We start from the raw sequence: 27,569 nt of genomic DNA, 5'->3' as shown, positions 1-27,569 counted from the left end.
GCTGATAACTTCAGTCGTTATCGCAAATTACATATACGAGAATTAACGGATTAGGTCGCTCCAACTAGATGCGCAACACGCGCGAATCTTGCATCGAATCTTGTAACATCTGGTCGCATCTTTCGTAGTGCCCGGTACCTCATCAATTTTCGTACAATATGATAGATGTGGGTGGATAAGGTGGCAGCCAAGCAGGCATTGAGAGAGATTGTATATTTTCACCATCCTGCCAAGAATGAGTGTAGTGTACCGGTTCTATATTTTGTTAGTTAAGTCACTGTACTCAAAGCATCAAATAATTCAACTTATACAGGACATGGCGGTGTATCCTTGCCCCGCCCTACTAAAGACAATCGTAGTGGACCGGTTCTATATTTTGTTGTTATGTCACTGTGCTCAAATAGTTCAATTTATGGTAAGACAATGTTCTGTAACAGAATGTATACCGTTAAGTCCTACTACAATAATCTGTCCTCGATACGCATTCAGCGCCACTAAGGCGTCATTGGGCTCTGCCTTCGTTGGCTCTTCCTTCAGGTAGGCCATTTATTTTGACTCGATGCACATCTGTTTTTATAGACTAGAAAAACAGAAACTGTACTCGGGTCAAATAGGAAGTATATGATTATACATGCAAAACGACAATCATACATATTTCAAACGTCAACTCGTACTTATTATTGTTACTGTCAATCGCATGTGACGGCCGCGTCATAGCAGAACGTTGCTGATAACTACCACACGGAAGAACATACATCATATGGAGGTCGTACTGAAATTATGTTCAATCACTTTAACCAGGGTCAGTCAAGTATGTATTCAATAGAGTGGAAATCTACGGTTGACCAGTGGAGACCAAAAAGCAAATTTAAAACAGGGATTCCAATACTAGCTCTATCCCTGAACACTGAATACTGCTGCGTGTCACAGTTGGCGCAGACAGCGTCCCCACAGGGGTAAAAGAGGCTCCCGGTTTAAAAATTTAGATTCATGACATGACGTGATGATCATCACGTGAACTCTTTTGAAGTAATCTGACACCGACGAAATATTCCACCCCTCCTACAAATTACAATGCTGACCATGCCAGTGAACGTCGCTACAACACAACTGCGGAATACAATAGAATAATATATTCATAATGAAATAGAACCCGAATATTTTCGACTGATACTCGTCAGTCCTTTACGATTCTCTACTAGTTGCTGACGACTGTCCCTGACGAGTGGCACCAGAAAATATTCAGATCTAATTCAGTATTAGTACATCATTCAATTGTATACTCCTCACGTAGTTAACAGTGCAACCCTCGCACCCTGTATCTAAAGGTACTTTTTGGTCTCCACCACACGTGACCAATACCTATGTCGCTCGCCGAAAAATATCGACGGGAGGGAGCAGCGACTTCTGAAGTTCCTCCGGCACTGCTGGTGGGCCACGCTCAGCCCCTGATCGAATTTATCCTTCTCGTCCCATAGCGCCAGGGACTTCCTAAGAGGCGACTCGGGAGGCTTTCCCAACAGGTACGGCTGCATTTCGAGGCTGTTGTCGGCCGACATCGCCGCGTCAGACGTGTTCCTTTGCTGCGCGTGCTTGACGTTGCTATTCGACTCATGGGCTGGGTTGAGTTCTTCGCTGGGCGTGTCTTGATTGCAGGAGCCCGACGGGTTTCTTATGACCGGTTGGATACAGAGCGGGGTGATGGGTATTTTCAGGACGAGGTTCTCATACTTGGGATCGGTGACCAGTTCTTTGTGTTCCGTTAAACTATGTAATCGCCTGACCGGAAAGTGCTTTTTCGCGATCGGGGGAGAACCGGTCTTAGACCCTGCACCAAATGAGGAACTTCTAATGCGCGCTCCGGTGGTTGCTATTGCGTTGGACATATCCATAATTGCTACAAGCTCAACGACTACCAACGCGATTCGAGAGTTCTTCAAAAACCAACCATATTCGAACGACTAATACTGCCGTTTCCTTACGTACTAGTAGTAAATATACGAGAATAGTCCATAATTTGCTACACAAGACAACCGTTCAAACAATGTACTGAACCTGTAATAAGTATTGCTAACAGGTATGAGCCAAGCATGTTCAACGACCACACGTTTACGCCAAAGTACACGTGAAACGTCTGCAATAATACGGACAACTGCACTGCGTCATTGGGGTGAGAAAGTCGAATAATAAAGACAATTGTCAGGATTATGAAGCCAACAGTGAGGATTTTCTACCACAAATACCATAGAACTTGCAAACCCCACAGTATCTATCACTTCCTGACGGCAGATTGCATCTAGAACTGTCCACGAGACAAGGTTTCATACAATGCTGTGAGTAACTTCCAGTGATCACCTTCGCGAATCTGGCGGAGACCCAGTCGCGCGAGAAATGCTAGCGATACGCGAATGTCTTGTCGCGGGGAACACTAACTGCTTGCGTAGGAGCTGTCATCTAGGAGATTACGTTGTATAAATAGCGGTGGCATCCCATGAGAGGTTGGAAATAACGGCTACGGTTCAGAAACGGCATGGAGGGAATTCGTGGCTTCGCTGATAAGCGGATCAGTTCGTAGATAAGGACGAGCAGCATTTGCAATGAGAACGTGAGCCGCAAGTAGCCTGTTCGTGACTGGTTTCCACATGTAGGCGCAATGAAACAAAAGGTTCATACATAGTTCCAGACGAGTAAAATCTGAGGTTGCTTGTTGGCAAGAATAATGCGAAGAAAAATTGAGCGAACAAGTCAAATTGTTGTGTCGTCTATTCTTCAGGACCATCGGAAGCACGACATATGTTGCGAATCCAATTAATGAGAAACCCTTCTGAATGTCAAGGAAGATATAGAGAACTACTGTGTCGAAATCAAGGACTGGCACGAAGTCGTATCAGTACGAACATCAAAACGCAATTAATCCCGTCTACGGAGCCGAAAATACACATGCGCTGATGCTACGCATTTGACACCAACTACTAACTCTATGTCATTTTTATTGGAGGAAAATCTAACCGCACTGACGTGATGTCATTGCTCTGACGCGACCAGGAAGCATGTATCCTGGTATTTTAATAAAATGAACTGCAAGACAGCTTCTTCACTTCCCATTATACAGTATGTCAAAACTGATAAGAATACCTCAGTTCTAATGCTGCCTCAAAACTTCGTGCTGCCTGCAGTTGATAGCTTCATCTTGATGCTACGGCAAAGGCATCTTGAATCGTGCACATAAAGCATGGGGAACGGACACCCATTGAACTGTCACCACACGACTACTGGAGTGCTCAAGCTCTACCAAATATCACCAATCCGACAAACTAAAACATAAATTTATGGAATACTGTACTGCGGTCATCGGTCTGTTTTCTACCTGATTATAGACTATAGCTTCAGTTGACGTAGCAACACGGGCCGCTGTCTCAACGGATTAGACTTACGACGGTCTTTCAAACGAAAAGATTAAAACTTTGCAAACATAGTCGCTTGAAATGGAGCCATTGTTCCGGAGCTGGACAACTTCGACAATATTTCGACGGCATATTCCCGCTCGAACGGCCGCACTCGTAAGGTTTAGGCACTTAGCGTGACAGAACACGCACTTCAAAGTCGAGTGCTGGCATTCAGGACACCGAAAGCGAATTTTTGAAGGCAGTAGGTTCAATGCGAAGCTATCGCGTGTCGACTCTTTACGACCAGACATAGGATTATCGGTTCTATTCCACAGCACACCCTTTCAGTAAATCATATTCACGTACACCAGGCTACCTGAGAACAGTTACTATTAGGGTATCGCAGTGGTTACTGCAGGCCAACTGACTGTATCAATAAATCCTTCAACATACAAGACGCACATTCACGAATAAACTTCCAAATGACGCTGTCTTACACCACCTTAGGTAAACATATGGCCCAGCGTAGTGGTCGTCAAATAATTACAAATAAACATTTTAGCGAAAGCCAGACCCCGTCACGTGGCGTGCCAACAGCATTCCACAACACCAAGTCGGCATAATCAAACCCGTGTCTTCGGGCAATTCCGCGTGCATATACAGAAGATCTGCACACAACAACCCAAATACTTCGCCATTCCGATGCGAAGTCTCGTGCTGCTATTTCAGGATCGCGGAAGAACCACACAGTCCGGATCGATAATAAACCCAAGAGACCGTTACTTGCCATTTATCTTACGTGGACTTGTCTTAATTGCATTTCCATGAAGCAGACCTGCAGTCCGTCGGGGTAAATTTAAGGTAGAATTATACGGTCTAAAAGTAACTTTATATACAGCAAATAAGCGAAATAATCTAAGCAAATTAGAACTTATATCTACATACGATGCAGGTAGATTTAGCATTCCATGTTGGGTGCATACCATGTGGCCAATATCCAGGTTGGAATGACTTGATTCAAGACAGTCACTCGAGTAATGAGGTGAATTGAGCCAGTGAGTAATGAGGTGAATTGAGACAGAGTGGTACGACAAATGTGGAAGGACTAGTGACTCGGGGACATGTTTTCAATTCAAGTTCCAAGTCATCAAATATTCTACTTCGCAAAGCATTCCGAACCTCTCCGCCATACGAGAGATAACACGTCATCAATACCAATCCTTTATTTATAGGATTCCATTTACGTTTTCGATATGGTTAGTTCCGTTAGCCGCGATATAGCATACAAAATAGCTCCGGTATCCCGTAAACTGCCTTCATACTGGGTTTGACTGGCATTATGGTTCATTACAAACAACATGCACCAATTTGTTCAATTGGTATCGTTTGTGTGGAGCTTTGGTATCGTTTGTGTGGAGCTTTTACTACTGAGTATCTGCGTATCTGAACATCTGCATATCACACATGTTTAAATACACGCATGTACGAATTATATTGTACAATGTACGTACAAGCACATAGTTTGGTTGTGCTGACTTCGCCCCTCATGCACCATTTCAGTCAATAAACGTCACTTCAATTGAAATATACTCCACTGTTATTCAGCATGGAGTATATCAAGTGAGCAGAATTCACAGCGGCATAAATAAATAACACACGACGCCTATCGTATTACTAAATTATTGATTGTATTTATATTATTAGTAATTATTCATAGTATTACAAACGAAATGACAAGTTAAATACGTTTGGAGAGGTCTAGCAGTCTTGCATCTACATCTGCACATTAAATCAAACAACACCGAGTGGAAATTTTTGGTGGACTAGGGTCGACTCGAAATCACTTGTGACTCGAAGTAGTGACTCAATACTAACACTGCAATGATATTTCGGAATCGTATTCACTACTCATTACGTCAGCAAAATGATTAATTAATACTTACTAAAGGGATTCCCCTCAAGAATGGCAGTATAGGCAGAGAGACGAACGTGCGCTCTTAGGTTTATATATTTGGGAGTTACGCGCAAGTATTATATAAACATAACAATGATCCGAACCGCATCTAATTAACTGTGTTTGCGTATCGAAATTTACGAAGTGTTTGGGATTTCGAACGTGTCTTGATCAGGACAAGCACGACATCCATTTTTCGCACGGCTATTCGGCCATAATGGGGACGGGGACAGTCGCACTTGCAGTTGCAGTCGAAAATATCTGATGGGGACGGAATTGCATTATTGCTATTTTTATCTCTATTTTTACTCTATGTATTCTGAACAAGGGTAAGAATTTATCTTGTCATGCGACGAATGAAGACGGGTGACGTAATGAGTTGACTTCGGATATAACTGATGAGCAAATGAGATCATAAGGCATCAACATAATGCTGATGCCTTATCGAAGTATGCTAACTTATTAACGTTCTTTAGGTAGACTGAGCACGAGCTTGAGTATACAGTCCTCAATCTGGGCAGGTGGTAACCATCAAAAACATTCCAACCAAGCAGGCCTCGCAGCGTACTGATGGCACCGTCGCGCGCATCTGCAAATACGTTCAGTCCCTTATCAATATGACACAGAAGTACAGAACTGTGAAATTCGACTATCACTATAGCAATTCAGACATTCAAAATCTTGATTGAATCCAACTTATTGGTAAGACATTTCATCCCTCGTATAGTACGCAACGGCGAAAACAGGTACTGATAGCTTTGGAGGCTACTGGGACTATGAAATTAAGTCTCCACTAGTGGTTAACGAGACCTTGGCAATGCCTCCGATATAGTGAAATGGAATCGAGGCGGGTACAGACAAGTGGTAGTCGTTACCCCTTCTCCATTGCGACGAAGGCCGCGCGTCATGACCAGCATATGTTCTTGACATAATTAACGCCCCGTTTATCAGCAAGACAGAAATGACAGCTCTTTTTCGTGGGTATGCTGATGCGAACCGCATATGCTCCATCATAACCCCGGGAAAGTGTCCAGAATAAGCAAAGCGCTCAAGTTAGGTACTTCCTGTGTATGCGAAGAGAGCAATCTGCCAGTGATACTGGCAAAATCTGGCAGGCCCGACTACATACATAAATATTGCAAATGCAGCGAAGCGTCTAACAAAGGCATACGGTCCGCCGTCGAGGCGTGTGCACTGTGCAGCACAAAGCGACAAATGTTGAAATCGCTTAAAAATTGATGAGGCCGCGTCCCCGAGATATGTTTCAGAAAGATGCAACTGGTTCGGTTGTTAGGCGGAAGAGTAAGCTTGAATACCACTTATATATGTTTTGTTCATACGTTTCATAAACAGGTCCAGGGGAGACATTTCAACGCTAATGGCAACGAAGGCAAATCGTGGCTAATGAGATGGATATCCGGTCGCTTTTACCGACTTTCGCCGAGGCATATTTCACATCGCCAACTTAACCCAATGCTATGAATATGGTAGTCATTTGCTGTTAGGCGAGTTGATGAAAACCGGAAGCGCAATACCGGATACGTTCCTGGCAAACAAATACTGCTCACAACTTCCTTATTCACTGTGCCTACTATATGCACGCAATTTTCTACCTAGCGCATACACACAGATCATTAAAAGTACCAATTGTTACACATATACAGTACTGTACGCCGGGTACTTGTGACATCGTACCCAGGCACCTTCTAGATATGAAGTGCCAGTTACACCTAGATTATGGATATCACCTACCACGAATGTACGTACGTACCGTCGTGCATGTACTGTACAATGTACATTGAACACATATTGAATTTTGAGATTTTCAGCACATAAAGATCTGATGATTCGGGATACAGATATTAAACGAGCTATGTCACAAGCAAACGAATACCTGAAAGTGAACGCCGTAGGTTGGAATGTTCTGCCTGTTTTCATGGCAGACGGAGGTCTGCGTCTCTTTGCTTGCATGTTATCCATACCGCCAGACATAGGAAGGCCTGTCTTACGCATTTCGAAAAGGAAAAATTTGGAACCGTTTATAGAACTCCGTGGCAACACGCTACACTGTTTGCTCGATCTAATGCTCACGCGCGACTTATTCAAGAACCGCGACGCGCTATGTATGAATGAGAGTTGACATCGGGAAATAAGTTATGGACAGAATAAAGGTGGATGACGTAATTGGCGCATTGCTAGCGGCTTTCTCTAGTTTGACAGCTTACACTACAATGAGACAACCCGATGACTGTGCTGCACTAGGTCATTGTATCACTACGCAAGTCCATCACCGAAAATGCAGGACACGAAACGCTGGTTAGAGCCCAGTAGGCCTTCCGAACTAAACCAAACCAGCACATCACTCGAGCGAACAAACTTCCTCAGTCATGAGCCGATACAAATGAGGTGATCATACTGACATGCCCAGATTGCCCACTCGTTATGACATGCTATCAGTTTCCTAAACTATACGCAATATTCGGAACATGTACAGCTAAGTACACACGCATACACTGCAGTTACGGCAGTAACAGCGACCCTCCATTACAGAAAAATATACCTTCCCTTTCTAGGTAAAATCGACGCGCGCTTATGATTGGCAAAACGCAAATACGCCAGCCCGTAAACTATGCATTAGATGACACGATCAAACGTGATGCGGCTACCATACTCTATCTCCTCTATTTCCGGGTATCATTACTGTGGCGCTAATCTACCGTGTGCAGTGCAATAAATTCGGCATTGTGGAGCATTGTTACATGACGCTTCACGCTCAAGTGCACCTCAACACAGGCAATCGCGCACAGGCATTTCGAGAAAAGAAGTCCTCATGCCATGGCGGTATAGTGTTGTTTATATATCCTGCACAACTCGGGTTTCACCGTATGTTAAAATCCGGAATCGGTGCATATTACATCATCGTACGCAACCACAGCTTCTGAACAATATTTAAAGAGCTTCTTGGAGGTACAGAACTTCAATATACAATTTAATAGTATATTCATATTGAACAGTATTTATCCATATCATCCTTCCTCAAACCTTAAGTAACGACTCAACCGCTACGATAATTTCACTCATTACATATGAATGGACTAGGAATCTATCTGACTAACACACGGCGCGGCTTCGTTCCACGTTGGTATAGGCTGCTAGAAAACACGTCAATTACAATATCATATACGTCCGCAATAAAGCTAGTACAATTCATACGATATAACGCATTTCAAAACTACGACGGATTAGCCGCAACCAATATTCATAGTGAGTTTGCAATGGAATGCGATCATTTGCCTGCGTGCTCGGCAAGAAACCATTCGCACAGCTGCCGAATTCAATGCTATCAGCTGACTGATCACAGTTCCACAAAAATTTGATATCATTTGAAAGTAACCCGCGTTTATAAGACCGCATCAGATAATTGCAACCATCGCCAAGCTTCAAATTTTTGTCTTGGAACGTTTCACAGCTACGAAATCGATACGCATTATCATATCTACCGTAGGATTCGAACAAAATCTTCATAAATTATACTAATTCGCATAATCCCAGCCGCACAATCGCTTTCTTCGCCTTTGAAATTTACTAAAACCTGACAATTCCGAAAACAGAATCTTGAAGTAGGAAATGCATATTAGATGAACGGGATTCGGTGAGCTACACCTACTAATTCAATTTCCGTATATACTCTCTTTTTATCTCGGAGACCATGAAAAATTGATGATATCAACAGCATAAACTTCAAATACAGAAAATTGATACGCAGTACATCGTTGGAACATGGTGGTTTTCACGGAATACCGACGCTATATATGTCCCGTGCAATAGCAACTACCGCAAATACCACACTCCGGATGGATTACCCACTTAAAAGTATATCCCACAGAAAACATACTTATCATAAAGACCCGGCCACACACATATGATATCAGCATATCGATTTTACCAGTGAGCGACGCAAATGCCCAATCCGAGGCAACAAAGCAAACTTCACCAGTATCGATGCTGTCAATTAAAGGGAAACTACCAATAATAATTCCGATCTGTAAGTGAAAATCAGCTCCCAAAAGCTTACGGACGACGCACATTGTCTCAATAGTTTTGTAACGATGTGATCCTAAAGTCAATGATTTCTTTGTAAACGGGGGTAACAAAGCGCACAGGAATCGCTAGCGATGGCGATTTCTCGCCACACCGCGATCGGTCCGTATCCGAATAGACTTCTAAACAATGAACCAGGATGTGCTTGTCACGGCCGATAAGGGATTATTGGCGCGTATCTATGCTCGACTCGGAATCACATAGCCCGCACATAACAGGCTAAAACCACAAAGTTTAAATTTCGGTCCGATATTAACGCAGTTTTGGATAGCGCCGCTGACGCAAGTTCGGATATCTACAATGCGAGAGAAGAAAAAGAATTTTCAAGTTTCTCAATAGAAGACAAGCATACCTAATAAATAGTCTCACTTCTCTCTTTACACATCAACATAAACCATTTGAGCACATTATGTGATGTAATATCACGGTTATTGTCACAGAACTTGCTGGTGTACTCACCGATAAGGTCTCAGCTTTATCGAACCTTTCCTTTGGCTGCTCGGAAAAGTGCGATTCGCAATATCCTGCATATCGAGTAATCCACGCCTACCAGGTATTGGAATAGGCAACGACATTGGGGTAGTGTATCCATTGCAAGTGCTTATGTCGTGGTTCAATGGCATGACACGGCCTAGTCCTGATTGAAGTTTAATCATATATGTTGGAATACACCAGCAGGATTCGCAAAACTGGCAATGGTCAGTATCTGACATCACTCCACTGCACTACGCAGATCGCACAACCAACCAATAAATAAACTTTGTACCAGCGGTCCGTTTTATCACTAGTTTACTCCATCAAATCGGGTCTTGAGAATGGGTAGTGGATTATAAACGAACTACCTGACTTCACGGCAGCGCTAACAACGCGTAGTAAACCGAGCGCGCCTGCCTTATTGATTTGCTAAGCGATGTCGGTACTAGGACGCCTGCGGGATAGTGTATGATTCTATACAACATAAAACGCGAGGGTAAACATCATACTGACGTCGGCTATCAATGCTAGGTCAATAAATGAAGTGTCTTGAAATAAATATCAAACGTGAGCAGTAGATACAATACGCATTATCATTTTTAACGGACAGCACCGTCGAGGGAACACCTGTCTCTCGAGCGCGAGGTCGCAAGAAGGATGATTTTGTAAGATACATAGCAGACCGTATATACGTGCATAGGGCGGTGACCGAAGGGTTTTCAAACCAACATGTTCAAGGCTCGGTAGGGTAATTTGGAATTTGGATGATATGAGTAAATAGCGCCGATAGCCGCAAATACTCTGCGCAAGAATACGGGAGATTTCAAATAGATAAACAAGGTCGGTCGTGTCATGAATTAATTATCAATTTATTACGAGCGTAGCTAAGAAGCAAAACATATCTATCGCAAGAGTGGAAGACTAGTCGATCAACCGATATAATATATTTTTCGAAATCACATCATAGACCCCTGCGCGCCAAGTACCCGAAAATGTGAGCCTTCACGGATATGTCTACAAAAACGCGTGGCGAGAATGTATAGTATATCCGCACAGTGTATTGAATATACCAGACAGCGTGCCATTACATTTTGAGGCACACTTTATGCATCCTGCGCTGATTGTTTGTGTTATAGTCACCGGTTTCCTCAATGTGAACTACTACTTAGTAACGATGCACGTACTAATGTATCACCAGAGATTTCCTGGTCCGTTTCGAGCATTGCGATGGGCTACTATTGACAAGTGATTTTCTATGTCGTCAGGATTTGCACCCACGCGCATAAATAGGTTATCTGGTAAGTGCATAACGTCAACACGGGCGTGGCCATTCCATCAGGTAATCAAAACCCGTGCGAGTGCGATTACCGTCTGTTTACACCGGGTGGAATCGGCAAATTCCCAACACAAACTCTGATATGCATCATTCATTTCAAAACACCGACCGGAATGCTATTAACATCAACCTATTCAAGTCTTCGTTGATTTCGCTACGGGTCCGATGAATGTCACTGCATTTCACGCTGAGCAATATCGCAAGCTTCAAATTAGCCAGTTTTACCGCGTGACAGAATGGAATACACGAAAAAATGCGATGTAAACCGGAACCATAACTAGAGGTACTAAACATTATCTACTCAAGACACACAGCGTACAATGTGATACAATTAACAGATATGAGGGTGTCGTAACGACTACGCGCATTCAATAGTCTATCAATCAAACACTCATCTTGGCCTATACCGTTGAGCAGAATTATGGTCTTTATAGCGTCATGCAAGTCTGATGCCAGAATGCAATAGTGGCCCGCAAAATTCAATCATTCCCTACTAACTAACCCACCTTAGTTCAAGTTCAATATCTATTTGCCATCATACACAGCCCACACTAGAACACCGATATCAGACTTCGCATTAGTCTGTAACAACACCACATAACGAGCACTGCACGACTACAACATACACAACGAACAACGTCCATCAAAACATGTCCCGACCTCCTGTGAAAGCCAGGTGACCTTAAAACCATTATTGCGCAACAAACGAAGGAACACGCTAATCCCCCAGGAGTCGTCAGTGGATAACATTTTATGGTAAACCTCCAACTATTCGCAGATCGAAATCTCAGCTGGTTCTCAGTCATAATACGAGCTTGGCCGTCTTTCGGGATGGCTGCTACTGTAGAACAGAGAACACAACAATCATTGACGCCTTCGCAAATCAAACACTAATCACGCAGATCATCAAAACCGCACGGAAAATTATCAACGTCATCCGAATTCCTAAACAGAATAACGAGACCGCCAGAGAATTTTATCACTCCCCAAACATACTCTGCTTACTCAATGGCAGTAAAATCCCCTCAACTATGTTTGACATAAACCCTTGTACCTTATTTGAATGACTTTCCTGTGAAGCAATGACACTTAGGGTCATGCTATATCACAGTGTATTTCATCGGGTATCATACACAACAAAGATACCGTTTGGCACGCGGCGATCTAACGCGACACAGCATGTAGACCGCTGTTGCATGTTCTGTCGTCAGTGGTAACAGGCAAACCGAAACAGCAGTCTAACTTCTTTATGAGGTTCGAAGTCACGACACATGGTCTTCACCGAACCAAGTTCAAATATGTGTGGTGCGTCCAATGGACTGATTTTGTTGAGGTCAAAAATATATAGAACACGTAAATTCCCATCATTTTCATATCATCGGAGGATATGAAGCTGCATATCATGCTGATGCTTTGGGGCAACATTCACCTGGCATCGTTAGTGTCAAAAGAAAGAAGCGACATACTGCTACTTCAGTAGATTTTGCTAATGGAAATCTGCTAAAATCCACAGGTCCAACAATTTCTACAATTTGTAAACCGTAATACCGCAGGATGCCTATCTTGATCCTTCTCCCGCTCGCTATCATCCCACACACAAAATAAGAACGAAGACGTTGCCCTCTGGCGGCGAGTTTGATGTCGCCAATTACCCAATAGGAAGAGCTATCAATCAGTTACAGAAAATCACAAAAATTTACGCCGCGCGAGGGCGTTCGCGGTCAAGCTATGCTGAGTAGCGCAAGAAAAACGCCGGTGTTTTCCCTCGATCTAAAGTCAGTTGCAATAAAGGGGATTGTATGTACAGAATTGATAACACAGAATCATGACACACACAACGATGCATTCTACATGTCAAAGGTTTGTGCTCCCGTAAAAGCCCTATCCCAATAACCAAAACTTATTTATATCTGACACTCAAAAATCACTGTATCAGGAACCGAACAGAATACAATTCTCTTGACTGGATTGCTTGGGAAATATTCTAAAACGTCAAAGTATGTCCACTATTATGTGAGGGTCATATCATTAATGCGCATGTACTACCCACATTCTTGGCGGTACGCGTTTCTTCCACTGGAATCCCGCGAAATGGAGGTGTTGCTTCGCACGATGGATCTGACGCGAGTGCACCCTAGGATCGGTTCTTGTTAAAACTATATAGGCTTTAATCAAGCGGAATCGCCACTCAGCTAACGAATAATATAATATAAAGCATTAGTTGAAATCCCAAAATTCAGATCCCGGCTTCGGCCCCGATATAGATTACTCACTCCCACCCCTGCTATGGACGTTTAATCGCATACCGTGATAAAACTTGAAGCTAATTTAGGCATGTCATTGTTCGAATTCGGGTATTGGCGTTTAATATTCAGGTCAGCAGTTCGCAAGCCCCGGGCTGGTATACACTGAACCTTTTGCATTGTTGAACTCTGCAATAACCCGTGAGCGCGCATCCCTACGCCAATAACTGGCATGATCGGGACAAACAACATACGCCTGACGTGTATTGAAAGCGCATCGCGTAACACGACACCTTGCCCGAAGTACTTTCCCATGCCAGGATATTAAATAATAGCCCTCAAACGCCACTTCAATCTCCCTCTTTCAGTTCCATTCTGCCAAGCGATAAGTCCATCAATCACCACTTCACACGTTGAATTCACACCAAACGGTAGGCCAGCTAGTCGGACTTCTTACAGCAAAGTTGCAGATTTTCGTGAGGACGTCATAAACACTTTTACAACGCTGTCAAGTACACACGTCGTTTTCGAGGTAACAGACCAGATGTTATGCAATTGGAACTGCATTTTAGAGGCAATGCTGGGATAATTTGCGTATAATGTCGCCGCTGGACAACGAACAGGCACAGTTGCATTGAGCAACAGCCACAATGAGTCTGACATTCGTGAAACGGCGCAGCGTACAAAAATAATCATATGCGACGAAAATCAAATGCCCAGAAATAGTGACAAGTCAACGACCGGTATCTGGCATATTGGAGTTGATTTATTTCGCCGTCCTATAGGGATTGAAGATGCAAACCGTCACATGGGAGCGGCAAATGCGTCATGGACTGGTCGAATTTACAAGGCAATTAAAATTTGAAATTCGGCAGCAATCGTATCACGAAAACAAGCAATCGCAATGTTGGTTTCATGAACTCACAATGTAGTATTGACTGAGATTGACGTTAATGCCCCAGAGTAGAGAGTAGAGAATACATATGATTACCTAATATCCAAATCAACAGTTGATGGGTGGAAACGACTATGATTTCATGGTCATTTCCGTGGCCACTTCATGTCGTATGTACCGGGACGAACTGTTAGGATGTGATGAGTGATGACTTATGTTTCTAAATGCTTTGCAAAGTAAACCAAATCTACTTCAGTAGAATAGCGAAAAGCAGCATTCAGGAAAAGTATCCATCTTAACAACTGCCACGCCACCAACGAGGATCAGGTAACTATGTGATATCGAAGCTATCCGAATTTTCATAGTTTATCCTGGTTCGAAATCATCCGATCCGATAATTATTGTTGGAATCGAAGAATTTAGATTGAATTGGGTATTGAAATGATCATAATCCGGATGGGAAATACACGGTGATGTCGCAATACGACGGCCAAACTTTTCACTCGAACAGTAAACCGTATGATGGAATACCGTATGACGACAGTTCAGCAATAAAAAAATGCAAACAACTTTAGCCTGTGATATCCCAGTAGCGCAAACGTGATGAAATACGGTCGACGGCCATAGCAGAGTACAATCCCTATCGGACTTATACAGTTCGGCATTAGCGTGGCGACGTTTTTCGTCAACAGATCCGAGACTCTGTATTTTAGCGACCGGTATGGCAATACAGCGGGGAATCATAAAATTGATCATACGTGCATTAAGACTGCAAATGGTATTTACACTTCACAGAGGAATAGGAAGGAATGCATCAACGCCATAATGAGGGTTTCATGCGGGCATAAAACTAGAAAAACGCGATGGGTGCGGACCAATATGATTTTACTCGAACATCAAACTATACTCATAGTTCCATACTTGTGCTTAGCTGCAGTTGAGGGGTGAATTTGTGAATAAATATATCACGCATCTGCCACATATCAACGACGTCCCCATTGGGCACAGTAAATTTATGTCTATTCGGGTTCAACAACTCAACCAATTGCACCCCTATTAACAACATTATTTGGGCATTTCCCCACTTAGTCATGTCGACATATCTGTGATCAAAGATCATGTTATCCTGCAGACACTTCCGTTATTTTGAGTGATGTTGATATTAAGACACCGCGTTACCAAATACTTTCACGCACAATCAGCCATTACCACACTCATGCATCTCAACGTTCCCGTAAATGCTGCAAATAATTTACGTAATAACTGTAGCGACTTTATCATTAGGGCTGGTTAAATACTATTTCACGCGACCACAAAAAATAACGTGCGGGTTCCACATCGGCAATAAAGATATTTCGACTCGCCTATCTCATTGCGCTTTCTGACAATGCTGTGGGTCAATCACGACTTCACGGATATGTTACCGTACTTTCATGTGACGTGCCTAGCTTTGTACCACATTTTTCGTCTGCTGATAAACGACCAAACAAGGTTTCAAGGCTTCCACAATGGAAAATGGTATCGGACCATTACGTTAATACATAATTCGTAGTGACCGTAAAATTTCAGTACTAGAAAAATATCGTCTCTCACTACCCGAATCGCATCATTAGAATTTATACTCGATTCAGTATCCACATCAATTAGTCGAATCATTGCGCCCAGCAGAGCTTATACAGAATACAAATAACATCGAACAAACGATTTCCGAACACCGAAATAGGGCGTCGGATGCTCTTGCTAATTGTGACGCCGCATATTATGAAACCACAGTGCATGATATTAAAATGGGACAGAAGATCTCACTGTGCAGCCCCAGGACAGCGTTTACAAATTATGGTCCCCGAATTCACAAACATTCTAGAATTACAATGCTAATTGCTCCAACGCGACCATAACACACGGGACACAATATACCAGCAAGGCGCGACCGAGATCAATTTACACAAACAGCGTGGGTACCCATCACCTCATCAGGTCGCCCGGTTACATTTTCCTAATTATCACTTGGGGAATTATGCGTATGACTGCCCCTGCTGCAGGGAATACTTACTTTACAACTACGGAACCCGAAACAACTCAGGAATATCAATATGGGCTATGAGTTATGTGCACAAGGGACTAGTTCTACAGGTTAGTCAAATTTTGCAGCGCGATACAGGTCTGGTTAGCGTCACCGACGGGTGATAACCGCTGCATTTCCGACGGAATTAGCGTGATTTTCTAATACGTAATATACGACCTTGGAATGGAAAGTATTCTGCCGTCGGCAGACATGAATTATTGATCATGCAGCGGCTCGCAATTCCCGTCATGGGACGGCGGATTGCGCACATAATTGGATTGGCGATATAATATTGCGCGTTGCTGTTACCCATCAATAGAACATGAATATATCATCGCGATGCGCTATATGTCATCGGGTGCCAACTGGGGTATCGCGTGAACCGAAAGCTCCAACGCAGATACCACATCAATGTAAAGCATCCGCAGCACGAGAGGTCAATACTACAAAATAATGATAAAAGATTACGAACTCGATCAACTCTAATGTGGTTGGTGATGAAAAGGCACCAATTCCCAATCCTGTATCAATAGAGACAGGCAGACGGTATTAGGATTTGCATCACGAACTGCCACTCTAGTTATTACACCTCTGGTCTCGGACAGCAAGGGTTTCAGGCTCGATACCAAATAACTATTTCGTAAGAAACAAGTCGCCGATGAGCAAAACCAATGCTTCGCCCTGGTAAATCGGTAAGTTGCGATAGGAAGTACATAGGGCGTAAACCTTCAGACAAATATTGTGGGATAAATGGGTGGATTTGCGTCAGAAAATACATCTAGTGTAAAAACCATTGTTGGCACCGATCCACTGTTTTTCAGTGGTTTTCACCACGGCGCAAGATAAACCTGAACACATACCATTGACATGTAAATCCATACGAAAACGAAATACCACAATACATAGGCGCCGAACGCTAATTTTCCTTAGGCATGCGAGTTCGATGACGTCACAAAGGAATGACGTCATGATCCGACGGAATTGATAATTAGGGATAATATAGCATCAATTCATGAGGGTTAAGTGCCTGCATAAATGCCGATTATGCAATATCTTCGTGTTAACAAACTTGCGCGTATGCCGTATGATAAGCTTGTCAACGAGTCCGGAAGTGCTGTCAATTAGCGAGTCCCTGCCGCTAGCGAACAATTAAATACGCCGCTTATCAACGCGTATTACGTAACCTCGGCGACGATTTGCGCAAGGCAAAATGTCAGAGTAGTTATGGTATCTGTTCTATTATGGCACCGATTTCAGGTTGTTCAAACCTTTCTCGTCTTTTACAACTCAAGCCTTGACAGTTGACACACATCTTCTGATGATTATGTTTAGGTATTAGCGGAATTCACTTACGCATGCACGGCGCACTCACAATCGCACATGTCTGCGGACATTCGATGTCATTCAGTTCAGCGATGTCGCTCTTTAATTACAATCGCTAATAACAAACACCTAACGGCATTGTCACCAAGCCATCGAAAGATTGGAGCTAACGCATGCTAGGCTCGAGAGATGGGAGCCAACTAGGGCTGGGCACAATGATTCGAGTACTCGAATCTGAATCGAGTATTAATTTTAATGATTCGAGTCGAGTAGTAAATGACGATTTTTTCGAGTACTGAAATTATACGCTCCTCGCAACTGAAAGTTAATTTACAAACGACAATTATAGTTTTGATACTATTTTCCACTGAGGAAGCCTTAAAACCTTGATTGGCCCTGTCGCAGCATAATAGACATAGTAGAAAGCTACGAACGTTACTGAAAATAACACATTTCGGAAGTAATGATCGTTCCACAACATTGTCAAGAAGTGCAATGAAGTCGGTATGGTCGAAAAAAAAACCGAATTATCATTAATGTGACGGGTTACAGGCATTATGTTCTTCGTTGGTGGCATAAAATGTACATATTTGAACTTTGACATATTACATTATTTTGTGACGTCATAATGAGTGATACTCGAATACTCGACTCGACTCGAAGCATTTTACGTGATTCAGAATCGAATCACTCAGGTACTCGATTTTGCCCAGCCCTAGAGCCAACACATGCTCTGCTCTAGACGCGATAGTTGGCCACTGGCCAGCGATGATATCTTTCGTACCAGGCCTATTGCAGATGCGATTGTGTAGGCAAGCAATAATATCGTGTGCACCAATGCAGATGCGATAGTGCAGGCAGCGATGGCACCGGGCCTACTGCTGATGTGATTGTTAATCATGCTCAAGCGAGTGAAACTAGGCTTGTCGGAGACGCGATAAAGCAGGCAAGCGTCCCAAGCGATGATTGCCGAGCGCACGGCAATCAATGACACAATTTCGCGATCATCTCAGCGGGAGATCGCGTCGCGTTACATTGCGCACAGACAAATCTCGTTAATTGGCAACGCGCTTGTAGCTAATTGGCCGCGCGCAACGGGTTACCTCGCTCACATAAGCGGTAGCAGGTAATGTCGTAAACGGAAATACATTGCGATTCATTCTAAATAACACAATCGGGGTTTATGCCGATTCATTCCAAACCGAATTCTAGGCATGCCGCATACCTAAAAAAATGTCTAGGTATGCCTGGCATGCCTTGCATGCCCAGGTTCGGCGCCTATGCCACAATACCACCACAACATAAAACGAAATCCCACAATGCCACCACAACATCTTTCCTCATAAGCATGCTCTCAAAAAGACGGGCATGCTACCCGTCGTAAACTGCGTGTTATATATATCTTGACGTAGCGCTTGCGCTCACAAAAACACCATATCTCAGCCCCAAAACCCGGCTAGGTAATAACGAGGCATTTATCGTGGTCAAGGTTCCCAAGTATAATTGTTAATCATCCAATATCTTCAACAACAACTAACTACATAGGGTTTATCAAGCATAGAAAATTTATAGGCCTTGGACTAAAAATAAACAATATTTAATATATGTGCACTACACAATTCGAATTGCCCGATGAGTTTCAAACTATTCCAATTTCGGGGAAATATTATTTACTTCTGGGCGCTACCACCACATCTGCATGGTGCGGGACAACACTCACTTCACATGTTTTAACTACGAGTTTCATTACTTTCTGACGGTCACAATGGCGTATTACCCTCCAAACAAAAACGCACTGTCAACTCCAAGACACTCTATCAAACAACTACAACCGCTGACCTACAAGCAATTTGGGTTCCTAACCGTACACGGCACCAGTTTTTGTACCAAGTTCCCATTCTCTCTGAAGTCAAGCAACAATCCAGCCCCTCGGGACCTTGCATTATATTACCGGACTCAGCAATACAAAGGCAGTTGCAAACGGTCTCCTCCAATACCCTCACCGACGTAATCATATGATACGAAAGGTCGGGCGAGATTATGACATGGCTCTCACCAACGCTTTTTCGAACTAAACCCATCTCGGCTCCCGAGAGAAAACCGATTTGTGATGACAACATAGAAGTGATTTTCCGTATTGAACCGATTCGTGCGCGACCTAACGAAATCCATAAAGAGGGGGAAGAGAATACGAAACCAATGGTAAAAATATCATTGATCCTCGCGTACGACAGAGCTTCAGCAACCAGATAATTTCTGCAGTCACAAAAGTTCTAGACCGGTTCCGCCAATTCTACGCTCCGCGGCCGCCGGGGTCCAATGCGCTAGTCATTAATCCGGCAAATATTTCATCGCCAAAAATCGTTGATTAACAACAACTTATTCAATCCTCTAAATATAGATATGATTATGGTGCCCATAACAGGCCTACATCTCCGCAACAAGTCCTATATGACAGTTGCCAGTCTTGCCACACATATCGCCCCCTGCTCCGTACAAAGTTTTCGACTTTGTCATTTGCGTCACAACGGATCGATGACGTTGTGTTATTGCTTAAAATATTCGCCCCATCCTAACGAATTTCGAAATATACCTTTACAAAATTTACCCTGGCCACATCTGCGGTCATCCATATGTACTCGCTATCGGGTCTGTCTGAGACTGTATATAGCCTATACATATAGATGTAGATCCTACCAATGTACAAAATCCAACACAACAAGTGACAATATACGCATTTCAAGCTGGTGATTTGTAAATCAGGTTTTAATCAGCCTTCATGAAAAATGCGTGAAAATCGTCCCAAATCACCGCATTTAGGCAAGTCATGTGGCCGTACCGTAATGCAGCATCATAACCTTTTAGCCTTTTTGAAATGGAATTATCACAGAGCGCAAAGTTTGAAACGTATATCCCTACTGCCTGTACTGCGTCGTAAACAGTTATTACAATGTCACAATAACCCCGCGCGATGGTTTGTTTGTAACAATATTTACCTCTCTCGATTTACCATTCCAACTAGACCAGTTGTTCCCAACATTTTGGAATCATCGCCCCCTTATCAATCTCGACATAAATTTTCATTCCCCCCCCATATTTACGGATACGACAAAGAGGACATATATTCGGAAAATTTATCCATTTAAATATAATCGCTGGTGAATTTACTAAAGAATGCTATTTTGTCGAGATGGTATATCGGTGATCGGTATACCGGTTTCCGCGTTTACTTTCAGTTGAGTTGACCTTTCTTTCGCGTCATATGCCGATTAAGCCGGTTTCACGTGCATTTTTTTTACCGTGTTTATTAAATAGTTTAATAAATATATTTCATTATCATACATTTTCGCCCACTATCCGCCCTCCAGTCGCCCCCTTGGGTATTCCTATTTTTTTTCTTCTCAAAATTGTCCACTGGGGGGCGGGGGGCGATATCACTCACGTTGGGAACAAGTGAGCCAGACAACCCCGAAAATATAAACATGCCGCTTACCAAATCCATGAGTGTCTACGGTACTGATTCTGCTTGGCATCATCTTGCCATTCTCTTAAAGCTTGCTGGCCATAAGTCCGCCGTCTCCCGATTGACAATTTAGGCAGCACTAGCAGTGTGCGCCCTTTGGAAGTCTCCACGTCGCTATCGGAGTCTTCCGAGAGTGCGTGATAACGATCGTGTACGTCCCGACGCCGCCAAGGTGCAGTGGAGTTGGTAGCCTTCTCGGCTGAGGTGTTATTATTGGTGTCACAGTCATATGTATCGGTGCTCGCAGAGGTACCCTTCATTTCCCCACAGGACAACGATTGAAACTTGTAAAACTGACGCCTTTCAGTATATTCCTCCAACTTAGCATCACTACTGCGTTCCTTTCTCTCCACGAGCGGGCCGTCGTTGCAATGTATGATCGGCACGATCGGCAGGGTGTGTGGTATTGTCATAGCAGAGCCTTTCAAGACCTTCCCGATACAATTCGCCGCGTCCATTACAGTGTATTAACGCATTGTTTCTATCCTAACAACAAGGAAGGTTTAGTTTGTGATTTCGGGCGAAAAAAGCACCCTTTGCAAAGACGCAATATCCATCACGCGGAAATAAACGCGGCGCTAAATCTGTGTCATTCAATTCCTCTCAAAATGCGTCTGTACAATAAATATTGCGCCAGATAATAGCCTTCACTGCGGGTGCTATTACGTGCTATGAAATAGATAAAACATCCATCGCACCTGTAGAACGCTTTGCATAATTAACAACGTTCTGCCTCAGCTGCATTGATATGTGTGCTGACAACAAGGCCGCGGATGGAGGTCCGCATAATTCGCGAGAGCACGAAGCACACAGCACCAATCGAACTCAAAATGATTCTCGAGCGCTTGCTCTTTAGCTACCGATCCTTGAGAAATTCTGAAACAAACTGCGTTTCAGCAGTAACATTTCTTGAGTATGAACCATCTCACTCCACGAATCTAGTACATGAAAATGCATTTTCTTTTGGAATCTGACACTGCGAAGGTACCCTGATATCATAAATGGAACACCATCACCATCATACACCAACTCCTCCGGGAATGGGCTCACACGCAGCTTGGTGAGATAATAATATTTGCAGCGCGATTTATACAAATAATCCTCAACGGGGCCATACGCAAGAAAGGCGAGAGTGTGTAGTACGACCGTAACGAATGAAAGTTTGCCAATATTCACAAACAAACAGAGTGACCTAAAAGTAGCCCGACAAATATCGTATAAGCGATTGTTACCTATAGTGACACTGCCTATTATGACTGCTGAATAAGACGTCACAGCGACGTGTGTAAGTTTCCAGAGTGATAGTAATATGCCGAGTGCGCACCGACGGTAATGTGAGCTAGCGACGGAATAAGTGTCCTGCTCTATATAATCTACTGATACCGAAGTGCAAACGTATCCTGACATTGTCTACTGACGTTTCTAACGACGAGGTGAACTGATGTATTTTCCAGGACTTCATCGCGACATCGCGTGCAAATTACGAAGTGGACAAAATGCCTGTTCTCTTCGAAAATAACAAAATTCTTGACAGAGATAACACTCGCTCAGCGGCAATTAGCTCTAGTGCACAGCCAAAGTCTGACCAAGTTCGGCGAAGAATGTTGCCACTTGTCCGTCACGTTGCGGGATGCAACAATATGTAATTTATCAGTTTCAACTATAAGCCATTGTAATTCTAAACGCGATTCATGATGCGAAACCAGGAAGGTGGTTTATCACGTCAGAAATGCGGATATTATTAGTGACAGTCCAACATTGAGTGGGGCATACAATGGATCATAGCAACCTGGAACGGGCAATAACAAGCACCAACGCTCAACGCAGCATAAGAATTACAAAACGTCCCCAGACCTGACGTACATATAACGAAATAATCAAAGTACTTGCAAGCAATGCGACAGCATAATGACCTCCCTCACGATATTGTTAGATTTCTACCGATCAGATAATCCCCAAATCCTACATATCAGCCGATCGCTGTTGTCGGGACATATCCACAAACCTAACCGATTTTAACACACTTGTGCGGCACACCACCACCGGCACTATCATAATGCGATCGCACACATTCAACACTGGTTTGCGACAGAAAAAAGCTGGTGGGCTCGTTCTTTGAAATGGGATCTGCGCTTTACCTGTCGCTGATCAGAGTGATCACACATCTGTCTGCTATACACGTACAAGAAGTCCAATGATACGGTGAGGATATATCGCAAAAGCATCAAACAAGACACGGCGCTACATTCAACAACGACAACAAGGTGAAATCTACAAGCCTGAAGCAAGATTCGCAGAATTTTTCCATTCCATGTGCGATTAGTGGCGGTTACCGACACCTCCAGTCGCTTACTAAGGAATGGACGCTGGACAGTGACACACACACCCGGGCCAATGTACAGAACACAAAAATAGCGAAGGATGACAGTGACAATTGAAAGCATCGCGTTACATCGGCGATTCTCACCCGGGGCAAAGAATTCTGACATGTACACCGAGGGATATTGTTCACGGCACAATGGCCCGTGTGAGATTATATAACTGCGCAATCATACGCGATATTCCCAGAAATGAGCATTAATGATTAGATTAGGTGTAACGACAGATCGCCCTCGAGGTCGGTTTATGACGTAATATGCCACTGCTGTAAAGTGCGGGTACGTCACAGATAGTATTAACCGGATTCGGATAAGGTATATAAAGTTTCATAAACCGGGTCGGGCCATAGACAATCGATTTCATGTGTCGGTTGTGAATGAATTAGGCTTCGGATTTGGATTCTACAGATAAGCTAAATATGTATTGTACAGCGGCATTAAGAGTTCCAGAAGCAGTTTCGCTCCGATACAATCGGACGCAACCCAGAGACACAAAAGACGAGTTAAGTTGAACATTTTTACGTCACCGAAACTACAATGATACATGCGTAGACATCATGATTAATTTGTCACTCTTTTCATTCAGCTCTTTTTTGACGCAGTGTAAAATGCTGTTAACAATATATGATTTTCTAACACTACGTCCACTTAGGCAAGGTACATCACCTTCATTAATATATATATGATTGCAATTACATCACACATTTCATATTTTGTTCTGCTGCTGCTAGCAGGGCCCAGAAGGGCCAGAACCGTTCTGCCTGCAAGGTCATAACATACCTGAACCGCCTTCAACTTGAAACACCTTCATGACTGGCTAAAACATTGATTTCTTTGGGGGTGGGATTGACGAGCTGCGCATGACTTCAACTGCATTGAGGAATATAGCAGATTGACCGCAACCGAATATAGAACAAAGTAACGATGCTAGTATAGATTTTTCGAGACAAGAATAGGTAGGGATGCATTAGCATGAACAAGAACTTGCAATTCCCAGCGGCACGTTACATGACCGATAAGACACAAGTGACAGCGATTAGCTGTTATCATATCACCGCAGTGGATGAGGCTAGGGCATGAAATTTTTCGGCAAACACTTTTAAGAAAGATAAACCGACAGTGCTTGAGAATTGCGTGATGGAACGCTGATTTATAACTTCATTAGATTGCATTTAACAATCTTTGTCTTAGCTAGTTCAACATACAACTTATTGAGGATAATATATTTAGTGTGGGCTATAGTTCCTGGAGCGGGTTTCATAAGCAGGGGTGCTCACTGCTCATACCCCTTCAATGTAATTCCGTGCCTGTCACAACGAGGTATATCATTAAAAGTAGGAGGTCAAAGGTTATATAAACACACAGGTGTTCGCGTTAATGCGTTTTGATGCGGAGATTCCCCAACCAACAACATTTCCGAACTAAAATTGCTGCCGCAAGCTTGTGCAATCGTGGATTTCTCCGTCTTTATCGATGCGTATCGATTACACGTTAAATCAGAACCAAATCAAACATATCCAACAGCAAAATATGGGCATAATACGACTAGCAATGCTAAAAGTATCAAGTCTCATCCAGGTGAAAATAAGAATATAATGTCGACGACATCACAACCGATGAAACTGGGAGAGTGCAGTAATTGCCCAATATTCTCATAATCTAAATCTGATCTAAATTCATTTTTCAGTACAGACTCCTGGTGTTAATCCAATCATGCATATCCCACTCCGACAGCGGATAGATCACATAAATCCAGAATCCGGCCAAAACTCAGATCCTCCTTACAATTTAAACACCCACTTTTCGCGCCATAGGCACGAACAGCCAAAAGTCACTTCTGCGAATTACTTCACGATCATGTCAACACTGAAAGTGCTACATCATGAAACACTAGAATCGCGTTCAACACGTGTACCAACTACTTACAACTACATCGAATATCGAGACCAATGAGAACACAATAAATTGCCAGTTCAATCCGAGTTTATATCCTATGTCTGCGTTACAATAACGCTGAATTATAACCAGCGACTACGTGCCTCGCCTTTGCATGTAACATCGACAACACTGCATCGCTTGTTTCTGGAAATAAATTCACTTAAGATGTTTCGCTGTGATTTGTCATAGTCGGATGGCTTGGCATCAAGACATCAAGGCTTTTTGTCTCCGCATTGCGCGCCTCACGAAGTAACAGAAACTAAATACACAAGGGAAATAATAAAGAGCATGTCCAATTATACCTACAGTGTCTCAGCGTACAAAAACTAATCGTTATCCAGTCTCTCTTCGCACGACTATGTACTTGGTCAAATACAACTGGGACAATTATATTTCTTCATCTGATGCGCTTCAAAGTTATGCCACAATAAATCCTTGTGCTTAAGAATTACAGCAACCAATCCGGGCTCTGTCGCTACATCCGATACCAACGTTGCCAACAATGACTAAGGTGAACATTGAACAACAGCCGCCATAATATACTAGCAACACGAAACTCGGCCAGGTAGCCCGTATAAATATCGCGACTGTTATCGTGATAAATACCAGGGACTGTTACGCCTGATATACAACTCATGCACTCGCATCAACTTGCATGCCCTATGACATAAGAATACAGGTGGCTATTTGTCTTTACCTCGTTGACGCTATCCATCAAAAGTTGAGCAGTGCTGTTATCGCTGGCAAAACGGTACAATATATTAAACTGTTATTGAAACATGCTGAACACAATTCGGGTGTTCTATGTGCTGAATCTGAGAAGGTCGATAGCATTATACGAGTTTGTATATATGCAAAAGATGGGGAGATAGGTGGAAAGTAAGAGATAGATGGATCTTAATTTCGAAAATACCAAAGCCGATGGATACCAGGTACCAGGTAATCGTGTCTGACAATAGTCGATCTTTTTCCTGACGTCATGGCCTGGCATTTTGGTAATCGTCAGAAAAACAGGAGACATAATTGTCGTATGATTCGATTAAGCGTGCCGAAACCTCGACACAGTCGACAGTCAAGATGGAATGCAGATACCATAGTTTGCCAGATTGCGTCACACAACGCGGCGGTATCTGGGAAAATGCCGAGCGGAGTCGCTAAAATTTGAATTTCCAAACACACCGCTGCGTGCATCGCTCCTATAATCACGACATCGAGAACGCAATGGTTATTTGCATACATTCATGAGGACCGGTAGCTGTACTCTCGACTCGAAGAATCACTACTCGCATTAGGCTGGTTACAATGCTTCGAGTACTCACTCGAAAGAGATCATGTTTTCAAGAACTGAAATTATACGCTCCTTGCCAATAAGAGTTATATTATGAGCGAGAACTATAGTATCTATACTATTTTCCATCGTGGAGGCATTGAAACCTCGATTAGTCCCAGCGCAGCACACACAACATCCAGTAAAAAGACTCGTACGTCAGCGGAAATGGCACATCTGTGAAGTCGTGGCCAGCCCGCAGCAACTGGCACAAAGCACAATGAGAGATAGGGTCGAAAAAATACCAAGTTATCTTTAATGTGATACAGAACTGGCATGCTTTTCTGATTGTTTCATAAAAGGTACATATTTGAACTTTCCGCATCATTCATATTGTTATGACGTCATACTGAGTGATACCCAATACTCCATTCTGAATCCAATCAACTCAGGTACTCGATTTTGCCCAGCCCTAAGTATTAGCAAACCAAAGCTTCCCGTCTATCTTCGATGACGCAGATAAACATTGATAATTAAGTCGATCGCGGACGCTACAGATACACGCATACAATCCCAAAGGCATTTACGGACGCGGAGTCCCTACCTTCCCACGCCTCGCATCCCGACAACTGGCACACTTTCCTGCGCGCGTCTCCTGTATCCAGCTATACTCTCACAGCTCGCGG

General features: G+C 43.2%; 1 protein-coding gene across 7 annotated transcripts in view; it reads right to left on the bottom strand.

The window, feature by feature from the left end:
• LOC145458227 (3',5'-cyclic-AMP phosphodiesterase 4C-like) overlaps window positions 1-27,569 on the bottom strand; it is a 128,931-nt gene that overhangs the window by 58,656 nt on the left and 42,706 nt on the right. The window contains exon 1 of one of the 7 annotated variants that reach the window (XM_080336537.1): window positions 21,271-23,477. The exons of 3 other annotated variants lie outside the window; for them this stretch is intronic. In XM_080336537.1, coding sequence (XP_080192663.1) covers window positions 21,271-21,758 — 488 coding nt within the window. In that variant the 5' untranslated portion in view covers window positions 21,759-23,477. Of the gene's footprint in view, window positions 1-1,362; window positions 7,203-7,234; window positions 9,860-9,900; window positions 18,241-21,270; window positions 23,478-27,569 lie in introns of those variants that run through there. 3 more of the 7 variants (XM_080336541.1, XM_080336542.1, XM_080336536.1) reach the window with 3 other exon arrangements.

This window comes from Botryllus schlosseri, chromosome 16 (assembly GCF_051294905.1).
Source record: "Botryllus schlosseri isolate E-star chromosome 16, Bs_hap1, whole genome shotgun sequence".
Classification (NCBI taxonomy): domain Eukaryota; kingdom Metazoa; phylum Chordata; class Ascidiacea; order Stolidobranchia; family Styelidae; genus Botryllus; species Botryllus schlosseri.
This window is presented reverse-complemented; position numbering and strand designations above follow the sequence as displayed.